At 41.7% G+C, this 13764-nt stretch overlaps 1 protein-coding gene across 2 annotated transcripts in view; it reads right to left on the bottom strand.

Moving 5' to 3' along the window:
- The window catches only part of SETD3 (SET domain containing 3, actin histidine methyltransferase), a 115008-nt gene that overhangs the window by 17791 nt on the left and 83453 nt on the right, over positions 1–13764 (bottom strand). For both annotated transcript variants that reach the window (XM_038749438.1, XM_038749349.1), the window contains 2 exons: positions 5283–5341; positions 4395–4509 (listed from right to left, as the gene is read on the bottom strand). In XM_038749438.1, the coding sequence (XP_038605366.1) occupies positions 4395–4509; positions 5283–5341 (174 nt within the window). The remainder of the gene's footprint in view (positions 1–4394; positions 4510–5282; positions 5342–13764) is intronic.

Below are 13764 nucleotides of genomic sequence, written 5' to 3'. Positions count from 1 at the left end.
ATGCCAGCTTGACCCATCTTCCGCTGCTGTCTGCCATCTATCCACCGCAATCCCACAATAATCCCAGGGGCTGTTTGTCTTTCAGCTTTCTCTTCTAGCCCCTCTATTTAGCATTGTCCCATTCCAGCTCAACACAGAGCAGCTGCTTGGGCATCTCATCTGTCTCCAGGTCCCGCCCAGGAGAAGCGTGACGCATCGAGCGCGGTTTCATGCTGAGGGGTTCGGCAGGATTACGGGACCATGTTGTCTGTGATAATGACTCGGTATTCGACGTTAAGCACTTCTCACTGGTGACATGGGGGCCAGTGCTCTAGAAGCAACGTGGCCTAGTGGAAAGCGGCCCTGGGAATCAGAGGGCCTGTGTTCTAATCTCAGCTCTGCAATTTGCCTGCTGTACCACCTTGGGCAAGTCACTTAAAGTCTCTGTGCCTGTTCCCTCATCTGTAAAATTGGGATTCAATGCCTGTTTTCCCCCCTACTTAGCCCGTGGGTCCCGAATGGGATCTGATTATATTTTCTCTACCCCGGTGCTTAGTATAGTGCTTGGCAAATAGTAAGCGCATAACAAATAATAATAATGACGGTAGTTGTTAAGAGCTTACTATGTGTGAAGCACTGTTCTAAGCACTGGGGGGGGATACAAGGTGATCAGGTTGTCCCTCGTGGGGCTCACAGTCGTAATCCCCATTTTACAGATGAGGTAACTGAGGCACAGCAAAGTTAAGTGGCTCGCTCAAGGTCACACAGCTGACAAGTGGCGGAGTCAGGATCCGAACCCTTGACCTCTGACTCCCAAGCCCGCACTCTTTCCACTGAGCCACACTGCTTCTCTATACTACAATAATAATGACGGTGATGATTATTTGAATTTGAATATAGGTTTCTCTGCCACCAAGAACTGCCCCACATATCTCTGGTTTGGTCTGAATCCCAATGGCATGATGGCACCATGTCTTTGTGTCTTCCTAGGCAAACTTACTTTCTTGATTTGGTTTTCTACCTACTTGTCTATCCTTGCATCATTGGACAATGTGTTACCCTGTGAAGCCGATGCTAATGCTTGGTTGTGGGTAAGGTTTGGCAAGTATGGGCTGGCGTATAACTTTGGTTTTCTTCGGCCTAAAGGTCAGAAGTGGTTTATTATCAACTGCATTCTCTTGTGTTGGCTTCTGGAACTTTGCAGCATATATGATATACTGAATGAGTGACACGGATTTCTGATGCTGCTCTCAGCCTGTCGAGTTGGATTTCCCAGAAGACTGGATTCTTATTGACACCACCTTCCAGGTTCCTTGATGCCTGACCGCAGAGATTAGGCTGAACGAGACTGTTCTAGTACCCCGCTAGCCCTACATAACTCTATTGCTGATGAGAATAGATCTGATGACACCCCCTCCAATTCTGGCAAAGCCAGCCAGATCACCATGGAATAGCCTTAAAGATCTTGACAATCTTCTGAAAGCAGCCGTACTTTTTTCAGAAGTCACCAGAGCCCAGGTCTACTAATGGTTTCAAATGTGTTTTTATGATACACACACACACACACTCTCTCTCTCTCTCTCTCTCCCCCCTCTTACTATTTAAGCCCTATACTGCCCCTGTATCTGACATGCAAGAAAAATGATTATTTTTTTTTACAGTTGATCTACAGGGCTCTGACTACGAAGTTGCCAACAATGGCGAGCAGTGAGCCTTCCCCTACAGACTGTAAGCTCGTTGAGGGCAGGGAATGTGTCTGTTTATTGTTATACTGTATTCTCCCAGTGCTCTGCACACAGTAAGGGCTAATAAATACGACAATGAGTGAATGAACTCCAAAGTACAGCATTGGCCTTGGAGTCAAAAGGTCATGGGTTGTAATCCTGGCTCTGCCACTTGTCTGCTGTGTAACCTTGGGCAAGTCACTTCACTTCTCTGGGCATAATGTATCTCATCTGCAAAATGGGGATTGAGACTGTGAGCCCCATGTGGGACAGGGCCTGTGTCCCACCCGATTTGCTTTGTATCCACCCCAGCGCTTAGTACAGTATTTGACACATAGTAAGAGCTTAACGAATACCATTATTATTAATATTTTGCTACCAAGACCTTTCCCCTATCTCCTCAAGGATGGTGACAATAAAGACATTAAACTGACATCCTGAAGAGAACTTGAATGATCCCAGTTTCGGAATATGATTTTCCATTTGTGTTCTCCAAATCCTCATGTGCAGGGAAATGCTTCCAGGGAACCAGGAATTTTTTTTGGGGGTGGGGGGGAAGGGGATAAAGGGACAAGGGGCAAGGAAACTGGCAATAACACCAGTTCACAGCTGTCTACTCCCAAATAAAGTCTAAATAGGGCTATTTCAAGATAGGAAGCCCTTGACTCACAAACCATTTTTAATTCTACCTTCATGCCCCTATTTTTTCCACGTATTCCTTTGAGTCTGCATACTGGACCAGTGTAACCTTAGTATAACACAAAGAACTGTGGTGTGCCTCTTCCCTGCATGAAGGCAAATTGCTTCTTAAAGGACAAACTGCTGATCTCTTGCATTTAAAAAGGAGTAATATTGTTCAAGATTTTAAATGATGAAGTTATTCACATTGAACTGGCAAACTAGGAAAGAGCTCATACTAAGCAACACAGAGCTGGCCTGTAGGTACAAAATTCTTTCTGAATATTTTTGCCTTTTTAAAAGTTTTTATATACTCTGTAATATTGGTTGACTTTATTGAACTACATTTAATTTTTCCTTTTCTTCTTCCATATCTAGGTTTTTGGGATTTTGTTAGAAGCAAGCAACATTGGTGGGTGATTAATTTCTATCCACTCATGTAGTGGATATCTAGATATTAAGAAAATAATAGTTAAGATCAAGGTCTCAAACATAAACTATCCTGCCCATCAAATAGATTCTTAATTTCAAGATCCTTTTTTACAGCAATCAATTTAAAACAAAAAACACAGAACTTCACATAGATTTGAATTATTCAAGTCCAATGTCTGTTCTCCCTCCCACTTAGACTGTAAGCTCCATTTGGGACAGAAACTATCACTGACCTGATTGGCTTGTATCATCATCATCAATTGTATTTATTGAGCGCTTACTGTGTGCAGAGCACTGTACTAAGCGCTTGGGAAGTACAAGTTGGCAACATATAGAGACAGTCCCTACCCAGCAGTGGGCTCACAGTCTAAAAGGGGGAGACAGAGAACCAAACCAAACATACTAACAAAATAAAATAAATAGAATAGATATGTACAAGTAGAATAAATAAATAAATAAATAAATAAATAGAGTAATAAATATGTACAAACATATATACATACATACAGGTGCTGTGGGGAAGGGAAGGAGGTATCTATTCCAGCACTTAGTATTAATTCATTCATTCAATCAATGATATTTATTGGGTGCTTATTGTGTGCAGAGCACTGTACTAAGCACTTGGAAAGTACAATTCAGCAACAAAGAGAGACAATCCCTGCCCACAAAGGGCTCACAGTCTAGAAAGGGGAAGACAGACATTGAAACAAGTGAACAGGCATCAACAGCATCAATATAAACAGAATTATAGGTATATAAACATCAAAACCAGTAAACAGGCATTAATATAAATAAATTATAGATATGTACATATATACACAAGTGCTGTGGGGCAGGGAGGGAGGGTAGAGCAAAGGTAGCGAGTCAGGACAATGGGGAGGGGGAGCTGAGGAAAAGGGGGGCTTAGTCTGGGAAGGCCTCCTGGAGGAGGTGAGCCTTCGGTAGGGCTTTGAAGGAGGGAAGTGTGATTGTTTGGAGGATTTGAGGAGGGAGGGCATTCCAGGCCAGAGGTAGGACGTAGGCCAGGGGTCGACGTCAGGACAGGCAAGATCGAGGCACAGAGAGGAGGTTGGCACCAGAGGAGCGGAGTGTGTGGGCTGGGATGTAGAAGGAGAGAAGGGAGGTGAGGTAGGAGGGGGCGAGGTGATGAAGAGCTTTGAAGCCAATAGTGAGGCGTGCTTGCCACCCAGAAAGGGCTTAATTATTATTATTACTATTTACAAATACCCCATCAAAACCAGAACAGGAAACACAGTTCCTCAAAGCCCAGGAATTGTGTATTTAAAAAATAAAAAATAATTAAAATCTAGGATAAGATGGGTTCACAGTTCTAACTGCCAACTCTCTAAATATTAATGGTGTGAGTGATAGTGATGGGAAAGCAAAATAAAGTGAAATCAAGGGCTCTCTTGGGCAGGGGGAATGGCTGAATAGGCAAACTGAAAAGAGAAGGGGTTAAGGGTAGGTGGAATTCTGATTTTAAAAAAAGCTTTTGTCAAAGGATATTAATTAAGGAACCCTGACTAGAACAAGTGTCAATGCTAATGAAATGCTTATAAACAATGTAAATCAAATCTTTACCAGCCCATTGGTGTGATTACACATATCCCATAAAGGAATCAAAGCCAGAGTCACTCGGGAACCATCTTCTGTTGGAATTTGGTTTTGTCGCGTCATAACAGAAGACACTGCCCATCTGAAACGGCAAGAGACAAAGTTAGGTTTTGAAGTAATTTTCCCCACCAAACACATTAGACCAACAAATTACAACCAGATTAGATGGAGGGGCTCAAGTGAGAGATCCCACCAATTTCCACAGCTTTCCACTAAGAAACGGCCACAAGAGATTAGGGAGAATGTATTTCAATCTGAATTGGGGCAGGAGAAGGAATTGCATAAGTCGCACTTTAGAGCTGAAGAAAGTTTCCTTCAAATAATCACTGCTGCCATCAGTTCATGATTTTTAAACCCACCACACCTTTATGATGCAAAATGTAAACTCTACTCCCTTGAGTCTACACTTGTGGAACATATACACTCTCCCTTTTAGAGTAAATTTTCCAAGAGTTACAGCAACTCCCCAAGCTATATTTTTTTAAAAATGCCCAACGAGTTAAATTATTTTATTTAACAAGATGACCCTGCTTTAGACTAAAATATTCTTAAGGAAAAACCAATCCCCAACCCCCATCACCTCACTAATCTTAATCTCAAGAGCCATTCGGCTACCTAAACTAATCTCCCTCCACTCCAGGTTAATGGCAATTTCTATAGGGCTAATAAAATACTGATACTTATCTACTCTATTCATTATAACTTCTGAAAGAGTATCACTGGTCTATCATAAATTGATGCTTTAAACGGTCACAGCAGGGTCACTTCTTCCTGAAGCATTTCTTCACTTTCCAAAACCCCAAGTTCCATTTATGGAAAAAAAAAAAAAACCAAACACAAAAACAGCACACCAACCTGTAGTCCTCATAAGTGAAAGAATCCTTCAAGGGCAATTTGTTGGCATTAGGATGGGTCTGGGAATGAGAAGTTTTGGAAAGTAGAAGGGGAAAGAGAAAAAGGGGGGAAACAGAAATCAGTCAGCAGAATTTCATTATTTAGCTGCCTAACAGATCCTAACAAGAGCCAAATGAAGCAGGAGGCGTCCAGCCGCGCTACAGAGGGATCATCATGCTATTATGCCCTCATACATCACTGTCAACTTAATTTGTTGTGCCCAGCAGCCGCCATAAATCTGCTTCTTCATATTTCGAGACTGGAGCCCACAGACACCGCACAAAAATAAAATTTAAGGTGGTCTCTGCCTTTAGGAAATGCTGAGGAAAAACCCAGCTATGAATGAATGATATAAACAAAACAACGACAAAAAAATCAGATCCAGAGTTGGGTATGCGTTCTAACATTCCTTGTTGATTTGAATCAGAAAATGCTTTGAACTTCAGTCTGTATTTCTTTCAAATCTTTTCTCATATCAACAAAAGGCACAATTTCCCAGGGTCTTTAAGCTCATCTGTGATGAGCCAGTTAAAAAGGTAAAATTTAAAAAAAAATCTAAGTACAATGCACGTGTTTCCTGCACCGAAAGTTAAAGGAAATGTCGAGAGCATTAGAAACCCAATATAGTGTAAGACGGAGTCACAATGTAAAAACTATGTCAATTAAATAAGGAGCGAAAGCAGTATGTTTTAAAAAAAGCTTTTAGGATTCTTTCCGATCTCGCCACTTTTATGGACAAAAGAGCAGTTTGTCAAATGTCCCACACTTGACACTTATGGGAGAATATTTTACCCTGACTGCCTCCTCCCCTCCTTTAGACCTTTCAAGCACTTTGAAACTTTACTTCAATTAAGAAATTAAAAGCTGTAACGGTATAATTTTAATCTTCGGTTTCAATTACAGTCTGATAGACAGATTGCAGTAAGCGATCAAATGAACAAATGGTTATTTCTGCGATACAAATGAAATTTTGCTTGGCTGTATCTCTGCACCACTGTTAATGCATGAAGCTCCATGTAGTATGCAGTTTTTACTCTTGACGCATTAGCATCACAAGTGCATGGTAATTTATCATCTCTCACTGTAATGTACTCGCTGGCACCGTGTGCAGGACAGTAGGGGATGAGGTAAAAGTGGCTCAAACCGTAAATCAATTAGAAAACAAAAGCTTGTGCTCAGTGCGCAATTTTAGGCAAATTATATATTACAAAAGACTGCCAATTGGGTGTTAGCTCCCAGGTGCTGCCTTCCCTTCATCTAACGCTCAGCCCCGTTTTAACCCTTTGAAAGAAATCAGACCAGAAATCCACAGCCTTGTCACCTAAACTTTAATATTACGAGTGGCTGGGAAGATGAAATTCGCCCGCCGACAAAACTCATCCTCAAGTGGAGGGACAAAGTAACACAAAAACAGGAAAAATGATCTTAACCGTTACAAGAAAATTATTCATAGGATTGCATTATTTGGTGAAATACACGGCCAACAACATCGTATGCATTAAAGCCAAACAAATATAGAGACTAATTTTGATGTCATCCCAGAGAGGTGTATTCCCTGAAACTTTGGAGTGATTCTGGGGCTGAATCCCCAGGGAGACCACTCCGTTTTTCCTTCAAGAAATTTTACACTGCACTATGAACTGCTTGAAATGGTTTTGACTTTTCACTCTCAAAGAGTAAGTTCAGAGAATTACCCCTCAAAATGGGAAAGCGTGAATCATTAAGGACCAGAAACCCTATTAAGAATTACAGTACATTTTCCTAAACGATTTCTCTAGCTGTTGTAGCAAACCCAGTGACACAAGTTCAAAGTGAAGTGGAGATGTATTCAAATAAAATGAGTTTAACATTTCCCTTCTCTAATTTTAAATTGATTGGTATGTCTTGAGGCCAAGTGGTCCAATCGTGACTATTTTAATCGAGATAATATTAATAGTATTAATACTGATAAAGATAAATTTATGAGGTTTGACTATTGGTAATAGGATCCATATTGGTAGCTGCAGGATCACAGGGAATGTATCCCTAGAAATCATAGGGGAATTTATCTCTAGAAATCATATTAATAGTAATAATAATGATGGTATTTGTTAAGCACTTACTCTGTGCAAAGCACTGTTCTAAGCGTTGGAATAATAATAATAATAATAATAATAATAATAATAATAATGATAATAATGGCATTTATTAAGCACTTGCTATGTGCAAAGCAGTGTTCCAAGCACTGGAGAGGTTACAAGGTAATCAGATTGTCCCACATGGGGCTCACAGTCTTCATCTCCATTTTACAGATGAGGTAACTTAGGCCCAGAGATGTTAAGTGACTTGTCCAAAGTCACACAGCTGACAAGTGGCGGAGCCGGTATTTGAACCCATGACCTCTGACTCCAAAGCCCGTGCTCTTACCACTGAGCCATGTTCCTCATTCTAGTTCCTGAACAGTGCAGTTAAGTAGGAGGAGTGGAAGCTTCCTAAAGAAAGGAGAGCCACAAAATGAATTCAATGTCCTAAAGTACCAAAACGACAACCCTTCCTTGGAACATTTCCTTTCCTACTGATCAAGCCAAAGTACTTTTAAATATTTAACCTCCTTACTTTCTATACCGAACAAGTCACAAGGAACCAGGTGGGAAAACACGACAGAATTCCAAGTTCAGATTTTTTTCTGATTTAAACGGGCAACATTTACATTTACATTGCCTTACATCACGGTGATGGATACCTGCTGAAAATCATTTTATTGCTTCCTGCATTTTACTTCTGAGTGCAAAGCTGTTCGGCCACGAAGTCATGGGCAAGACACTGACACTGGTGCAAAATCTGACATTGTAGATTCACGGACCGATTTTTCGATTCCTAAAGCACTAATGCCACCTTCTGGTGCTAGGATGTGATGCTAAGAAAACTGTGCAGTTATTTCTTCCATAAAAGCCTAATCATCATCATCATCATCATCAATCGTATTTATTGAGCGCTTACTGTGTGCAGAGCACTGTACTAAGCGCTTGGAAGTACAAGTTGGCAACATATAGAGACAGTCCCCACCCAACAGTGGGCTCACAGTCTCACGACCCACTCCGTGGCAAGGCCTTTATGATACCTTATCACCAATAAAAACCGCTGGGTTTTTCCATAAACATCCAAATACCGAAACTCAGTAGACAGTCCCTCAACAGGACTCACAAGAAAAACCTGGGTGGGAAAATCATACAGTCACTGAAGGCACAGACAATGTGCTTCATTAGAAATTTGAAATCGTCGCACAAAAACTGCATTAAGCGATACTAATTACAGCGCCTCCATTTAAGGAAAGACTCGCCTACGAGGGGAAGAGGATTTCCCTGAAATGAGGAAGACCAGACGCCCGTATTGTGCATCCTGAAAAACTTCGGTGAGGGTAAGAGAAGTTCCTATTTCCAGCAGCTTTCATTTACGGATCTTGACGGAATGAATAATGAGCCCAATTTTCCCTGTGTCTAAGTTTACTCCCTGGTAGTAAGCTAGGCATTTTGGGAGGTGTTGCCCCGATCAGTGCACTGCATCAATGAATGGAGCCAACACTAACGGTCCCTCGGTGGTCTGGGGGATTCAAAGCTTCTCCCAAAGTACCAATGTACTACTGAACCACGGGGTTAACTGGAGGAATTAGCTCAGTGGTTTGTTTTGTTTTTTAATGTAAGCCCATTTTCTGCTAAAGAAACAAAGTGTTTCTTTGGAAGGAAAGATATACATTACCACAGTCTTTTAGACTGTGAGCCCACTGTTGGGTAGGGACTGTCTCTATATGTTGCCAACTTGTACTTCCCAAGCGCTTAGTACAGTGCTCCGCGCACAGTAAGCGCTCAATAAATACGATTGATGAGGATGCTACATTAATCTTGGAATTATTCTCTGTTGATGTTCCTGCCAGGCCAAGAACTTCTTAGAGCAAATTCATCAAAGGGTGGCGATAATAATAACGATGATAATGATAACGGTGGTAATAATAATTGTGGTATTTGTAACGCACTTACTGTGTGCCGGGCTTTGTCCTAAGCGCAGGGGAGGATACAAGCAAGTCGGGTTGGACACAGTCCCTGTCTCACATGGGGCTCATAGTCTCAACCCCCATTTTACAGATGAGAGAACTGAGGCCCAGAGATGTGAAATAACTTGCCCAAGGTCACCCAGCAGACAAGTGGTGGAGTCGGGATTAGAGCCCACCTTCTAACTCCCAGGCCTGTGTTCTACCCACTGTGCCAGGCTGCTTCTCTCACTACTCCATGCTGCTTCTCTTGTGGTATTTGTTAAGCGCTTGCTATGTGTTAAGCAAGACGGATGCAAGATAAAATCAGATCGCACTCAATCTCTGTCTCACAGTCCAATTCACAGTCCAATGGGGAGAGGGAACAGGTACTGAATCACCATTTCACACTCGAAGAAACTGAGGCACAGGGAATAATAATAATAATAATAATAATGGCATTTGTTAAGTGCTTACTGTGTGCAGAGCACTGTTCTAAGCGCTGAGGGGGAATACAAGGTGATCAAGTTGTCCCACGTGGGGCTCACAGTCTTAATCCCCATTTTACAGAGGAGGCTCAGAGAAGTTAAGTGCCTCGCCCAAGGTCACACAGCAGACATGGGGCAGAGTCGGGATTCGAACCCATGACCTCTGACTCCAAAGCCCGTGCTCGCTCCACTGAGGGAAGATATTTGACTAGCCCCATGTCACTCGGCAGGCAACTGGTGGGGCCAGGATTGGTGAAAAGAGCCCGGGCTTGGCAGTCAGAGGTCGTGGGTTCTAATCCCGGCTCCGCCACTTGTCAGCTGTTTGACTTTGGGCGAGTCACTTCACTTCTCTAGGCCTCAGTTACCTCATCTGTAAAATGGGGATTGATACTGTGAGCCCCACATAGGACAACCTGATAACCTTGTATCTATCCCAGTGCTTAGAACAGTGCTTGGCACATAGTAAGTGCTTAACAAATACCATCATTACACTATTATTATTATTATTATTATTATTATTATTATTAGAAGCCAAGGCTCCTGACTCTTAGTCCTGTGCTCTGCCTAGGTCCAACTGCTCTTCCGGGAATGTGAAATGGCCACAGCTCAAACTACATCGTTTCTCACTGGACAGTACTGATTGTGTTGATAACCACCTGAATGCAAATGTAACAAAAACCAGAAGTATTCTGACAGCCAACTATCAACAGTGGCTGTGAGCTCGCTGCGGGCAGGGACTGCCTCTCTTTATTGCTGTATTGTACTTTCCTAAGCGCTTAGTACCGTGCTCCGCACATGGTAAGTGTTCAATAAATGCATCTGAATGAATGGATTAATAATAATCATTATTATAATAATGGTATTTATTAAGTGCTTACTATGTGTCGAACACTGTTCTAAGCGCTGGGGTAAATACAAGGTTATCAGGTTGTCCCACGGGGGGCTCACAGTCCTAATCCCCATTTTACAGATGAGGTAACTGAGGCACACAGAAATTAAGTGAACTTGCCCAAAGTCACACAGCGGACAAGTGGCAGAGGTGGGATTAGAACCCACAATCTCTTTCCACTAGGCCACCCTGCTTCTCAGGATCACAGTGCCCTGTGATGTACCAACTACTACATGGGGACCTCAGAGGCATCAAAAGCCCTACCAGCAAGGATATTTCATCCCACCAAACTGGGGCTTCAATCAATCAATGGCATTTATTGAGCTCTTACCGGGTGCACAGCACTGCACTAAGCGCTTGAGAGAATACAGAATCACAGGGTCGGTTAGACAGTTTCCCTGCCCACTAGGAGTTTACAGTCTAGAGGGCATAGCTAAAAATGCCATAATCCATGCTACTCTAGAGGTCTGAAGCTATTGCTAAGCATTCACGAATTGTTTTTAAACAGTGCATCCTCCCTCTTGGTTTGCCTGTGATAACCATTTGTAGATGGTGAAGTGGGACACTACTATTTCTGAAAAACCGGCCTTAAAAAAGAGGGAGGATAAAAGGATTACTATTTCCACATCCCAAATGACTACCCATTTCCCAGATGTTATAGTTGTTGCCCCTAAAAGACAGACACCCACCTGATACCTTGTTAGAGTGTAGGCTCACATGCTCCACAGAGTGCTCACTGCACCCAGAGGGATGCTAAATAATACCTCTTCCTCCTGCTCCTCCTATTACTAGTATCAATCAATCATGGGTATTTATTGAGTGCTTACTGTATGCACAGCACTGTACTGAGTGCTTGGTAGAGTTCAATACAATAGAGCTGGTAGATACGAGTGCTGTCCACTACTACAGACAAGCAATATCTTGTTGGATATTAACTCTGGGTAAACAGCAAGTTTTTAATTAAAGAAAAAAAAAGTTTTTTTTTCAAAAGGAGCAAGCTCATACAAATAGTCCAAAATAGGTAACTACTGTATTTTTAAGCACTTACCATCCGGCACGATTCCAGGATTGAGAGTTACGTAAATTAAAGTATACTGAAGTCAGCATTTTAGGGTCATATTACATTTCTTTGATGAACCATCAGCATGGAGCAAAAAAGAAACCATGAAGCAATAAAAATAAAACCTAGAGGTTACTGGCATTTAGAGATGCAAAAATGAACAATATCCTGATTTTTCAAACTGATTTACCATGCAGCTTCTCTTTACAGTCCCTTGGTAAAAATGAAATCTCCCTAACAAACACTTAATAAAACCTGTCAATATATCTAGAAAGAAAAATGACACAAATGCATTAAGTATTAAATACCCTTGGAAAAAGTCACATATTCCATGAATTTTTGATGTACTATCTTGACATTAATGTAAAACCTTGATATTTATAATTGACAGATATTTAATAAAGTATAGGAGAAGATGGCTGCTGCGCAGCATGCAAATTTTTCAGGTGGATCAGAACGAAGAGATGCAGACATGTACTTAAACTAAATAAACAGTTAATGGGTGTTACATAAATCAGCTCCAGCCTTTTGTAACCTCAAACAACAAAACCTTTGTGGAGAACAAAAATAAACAGAATTCATCATTAGGTGGCTCCTGATTCAGATTTGTCAAGTGCACTTGTGAAACGGCTGACAAAGAGCTGCGCGGGTGAACAAAATATTTTTCAGTTGTGAGGGTATTTTTCAAAAAAAAAAAAATCCTTTCAAAATAAGGCAATCATTCCGATTCAAAGGAGAACATTTCATTTCAATAAATAGTTTTCAAAAGAAACAAAGCACTGTTTTATAACTAACAACTCTTTTCCATCTGTGGGGGTGGGAATTAGGATCCGAACCACAAGAAGTCTCTTAAATGATATATATCGTCCCAGCTATCCGCTCCGGTTAATCATTCATTTCATGTACACGGATTTTCAGAGGGCAGTTAAGCTAAATATATCAAAAAGTTGTTTACAAAGTGAAAATTTGGATGACAGTAGGTTCTGGTGGCAAATTCTATTCTTCAAATAAAAAACTATATGGAGGCTTAAGAGATATGCTCAATGGAATAGAGGGCATGGTACAGGTAGGTTAATAATACACACCTACTGTATCAAGAACAGATCCTGCACTATAGATCAGAGCTGGACCCTTGAGGGTGCACAGATTGGAGGGGATTCCTTTCATGTGGAAGCTGGCCCCTTTTTTATGCACGAGAGTCCGAGGAAATAAAAGCTTAGAGGAGTTGGTGCACCCAAAGCCAATCGCACAACTTAGCCACAGGTTAACGTAATTTACTTCGTTGTAAATCAATCAATCAATCAATCGTATTTATTGAGCGCTTACTATGTGCAGAGCACTGTACTAAGCGCTTGGGAAGTAGAAATTGGCATCACATAGAGACAGTCCCTACCCAACAGTGGGCTCACAGTCTAAAAGGGGGAGACAGAGAACAGAACCAAACATACCAACAAAATAAAATAAGTAGGACAGAAATGTACAAGTAAAATAAATAAATAAATAAATAGAGTAATAAATATGTACAACCATATATACATATATACAGGTGCTGTGGGGAAGGGAAGGAGGTAAGACGGGGGGATGGAGAGGGGGGCGAGGGGGAGAGGAAAGAAGGGGCTCAGTCTGGGAAGGCCTCCTGGAGGAGGTGTAAATCTCAATCAAGGGTGTTGATGGAGTGCTTACTGGGTGCATTGCCCTGCACTAAGCATTTGGCAGAGTAAGTTACACAATGTGATCCCTGCCCACAAGGAGTTCATGGTCTAGAGCGGGAGACAGACATTCACAGATAGGGGAAATGACAGAGTATAAGGATATGTACCTAAGTGCTAGGGGGCTAGGAGTGGGGTAACTATCAATGGTCTTAATGGGCACAGCAGGCTCAAGAATGTAGGGATTACAGAGGGGAGGGCAAATAAGGTGGGGAAATGAAAGATTAGCCAGAGAAGCCCTCTTGGAGGAGATATGATTTAAGAAGGGCTTTGAAGATGGGGAGAGTAGTGGTC

Source organism: Tachyglossus aculeatus, chromosome 1 (assembly GCF_015852505.1).
Source record: "Tachyglossus aculeatus isolate mTacAcu1 chromosome 1, mTacAcu1.pri, whole genome shotgun sequence".
In the NCBI taxonomy this organism is placed as follows: domain Eukaryota; kingdom Metazoa; phylum Chordata; class Mammalia; order Monotremata; family Tachyglossidae; genus Tachyglossus; species Tachyglossus aculeatus.
The sequence above is the reverse complement of the archived record's forward strand: the minus strand, read 5'-3'. Positions and strand labels throughout refer to the sequence as shown.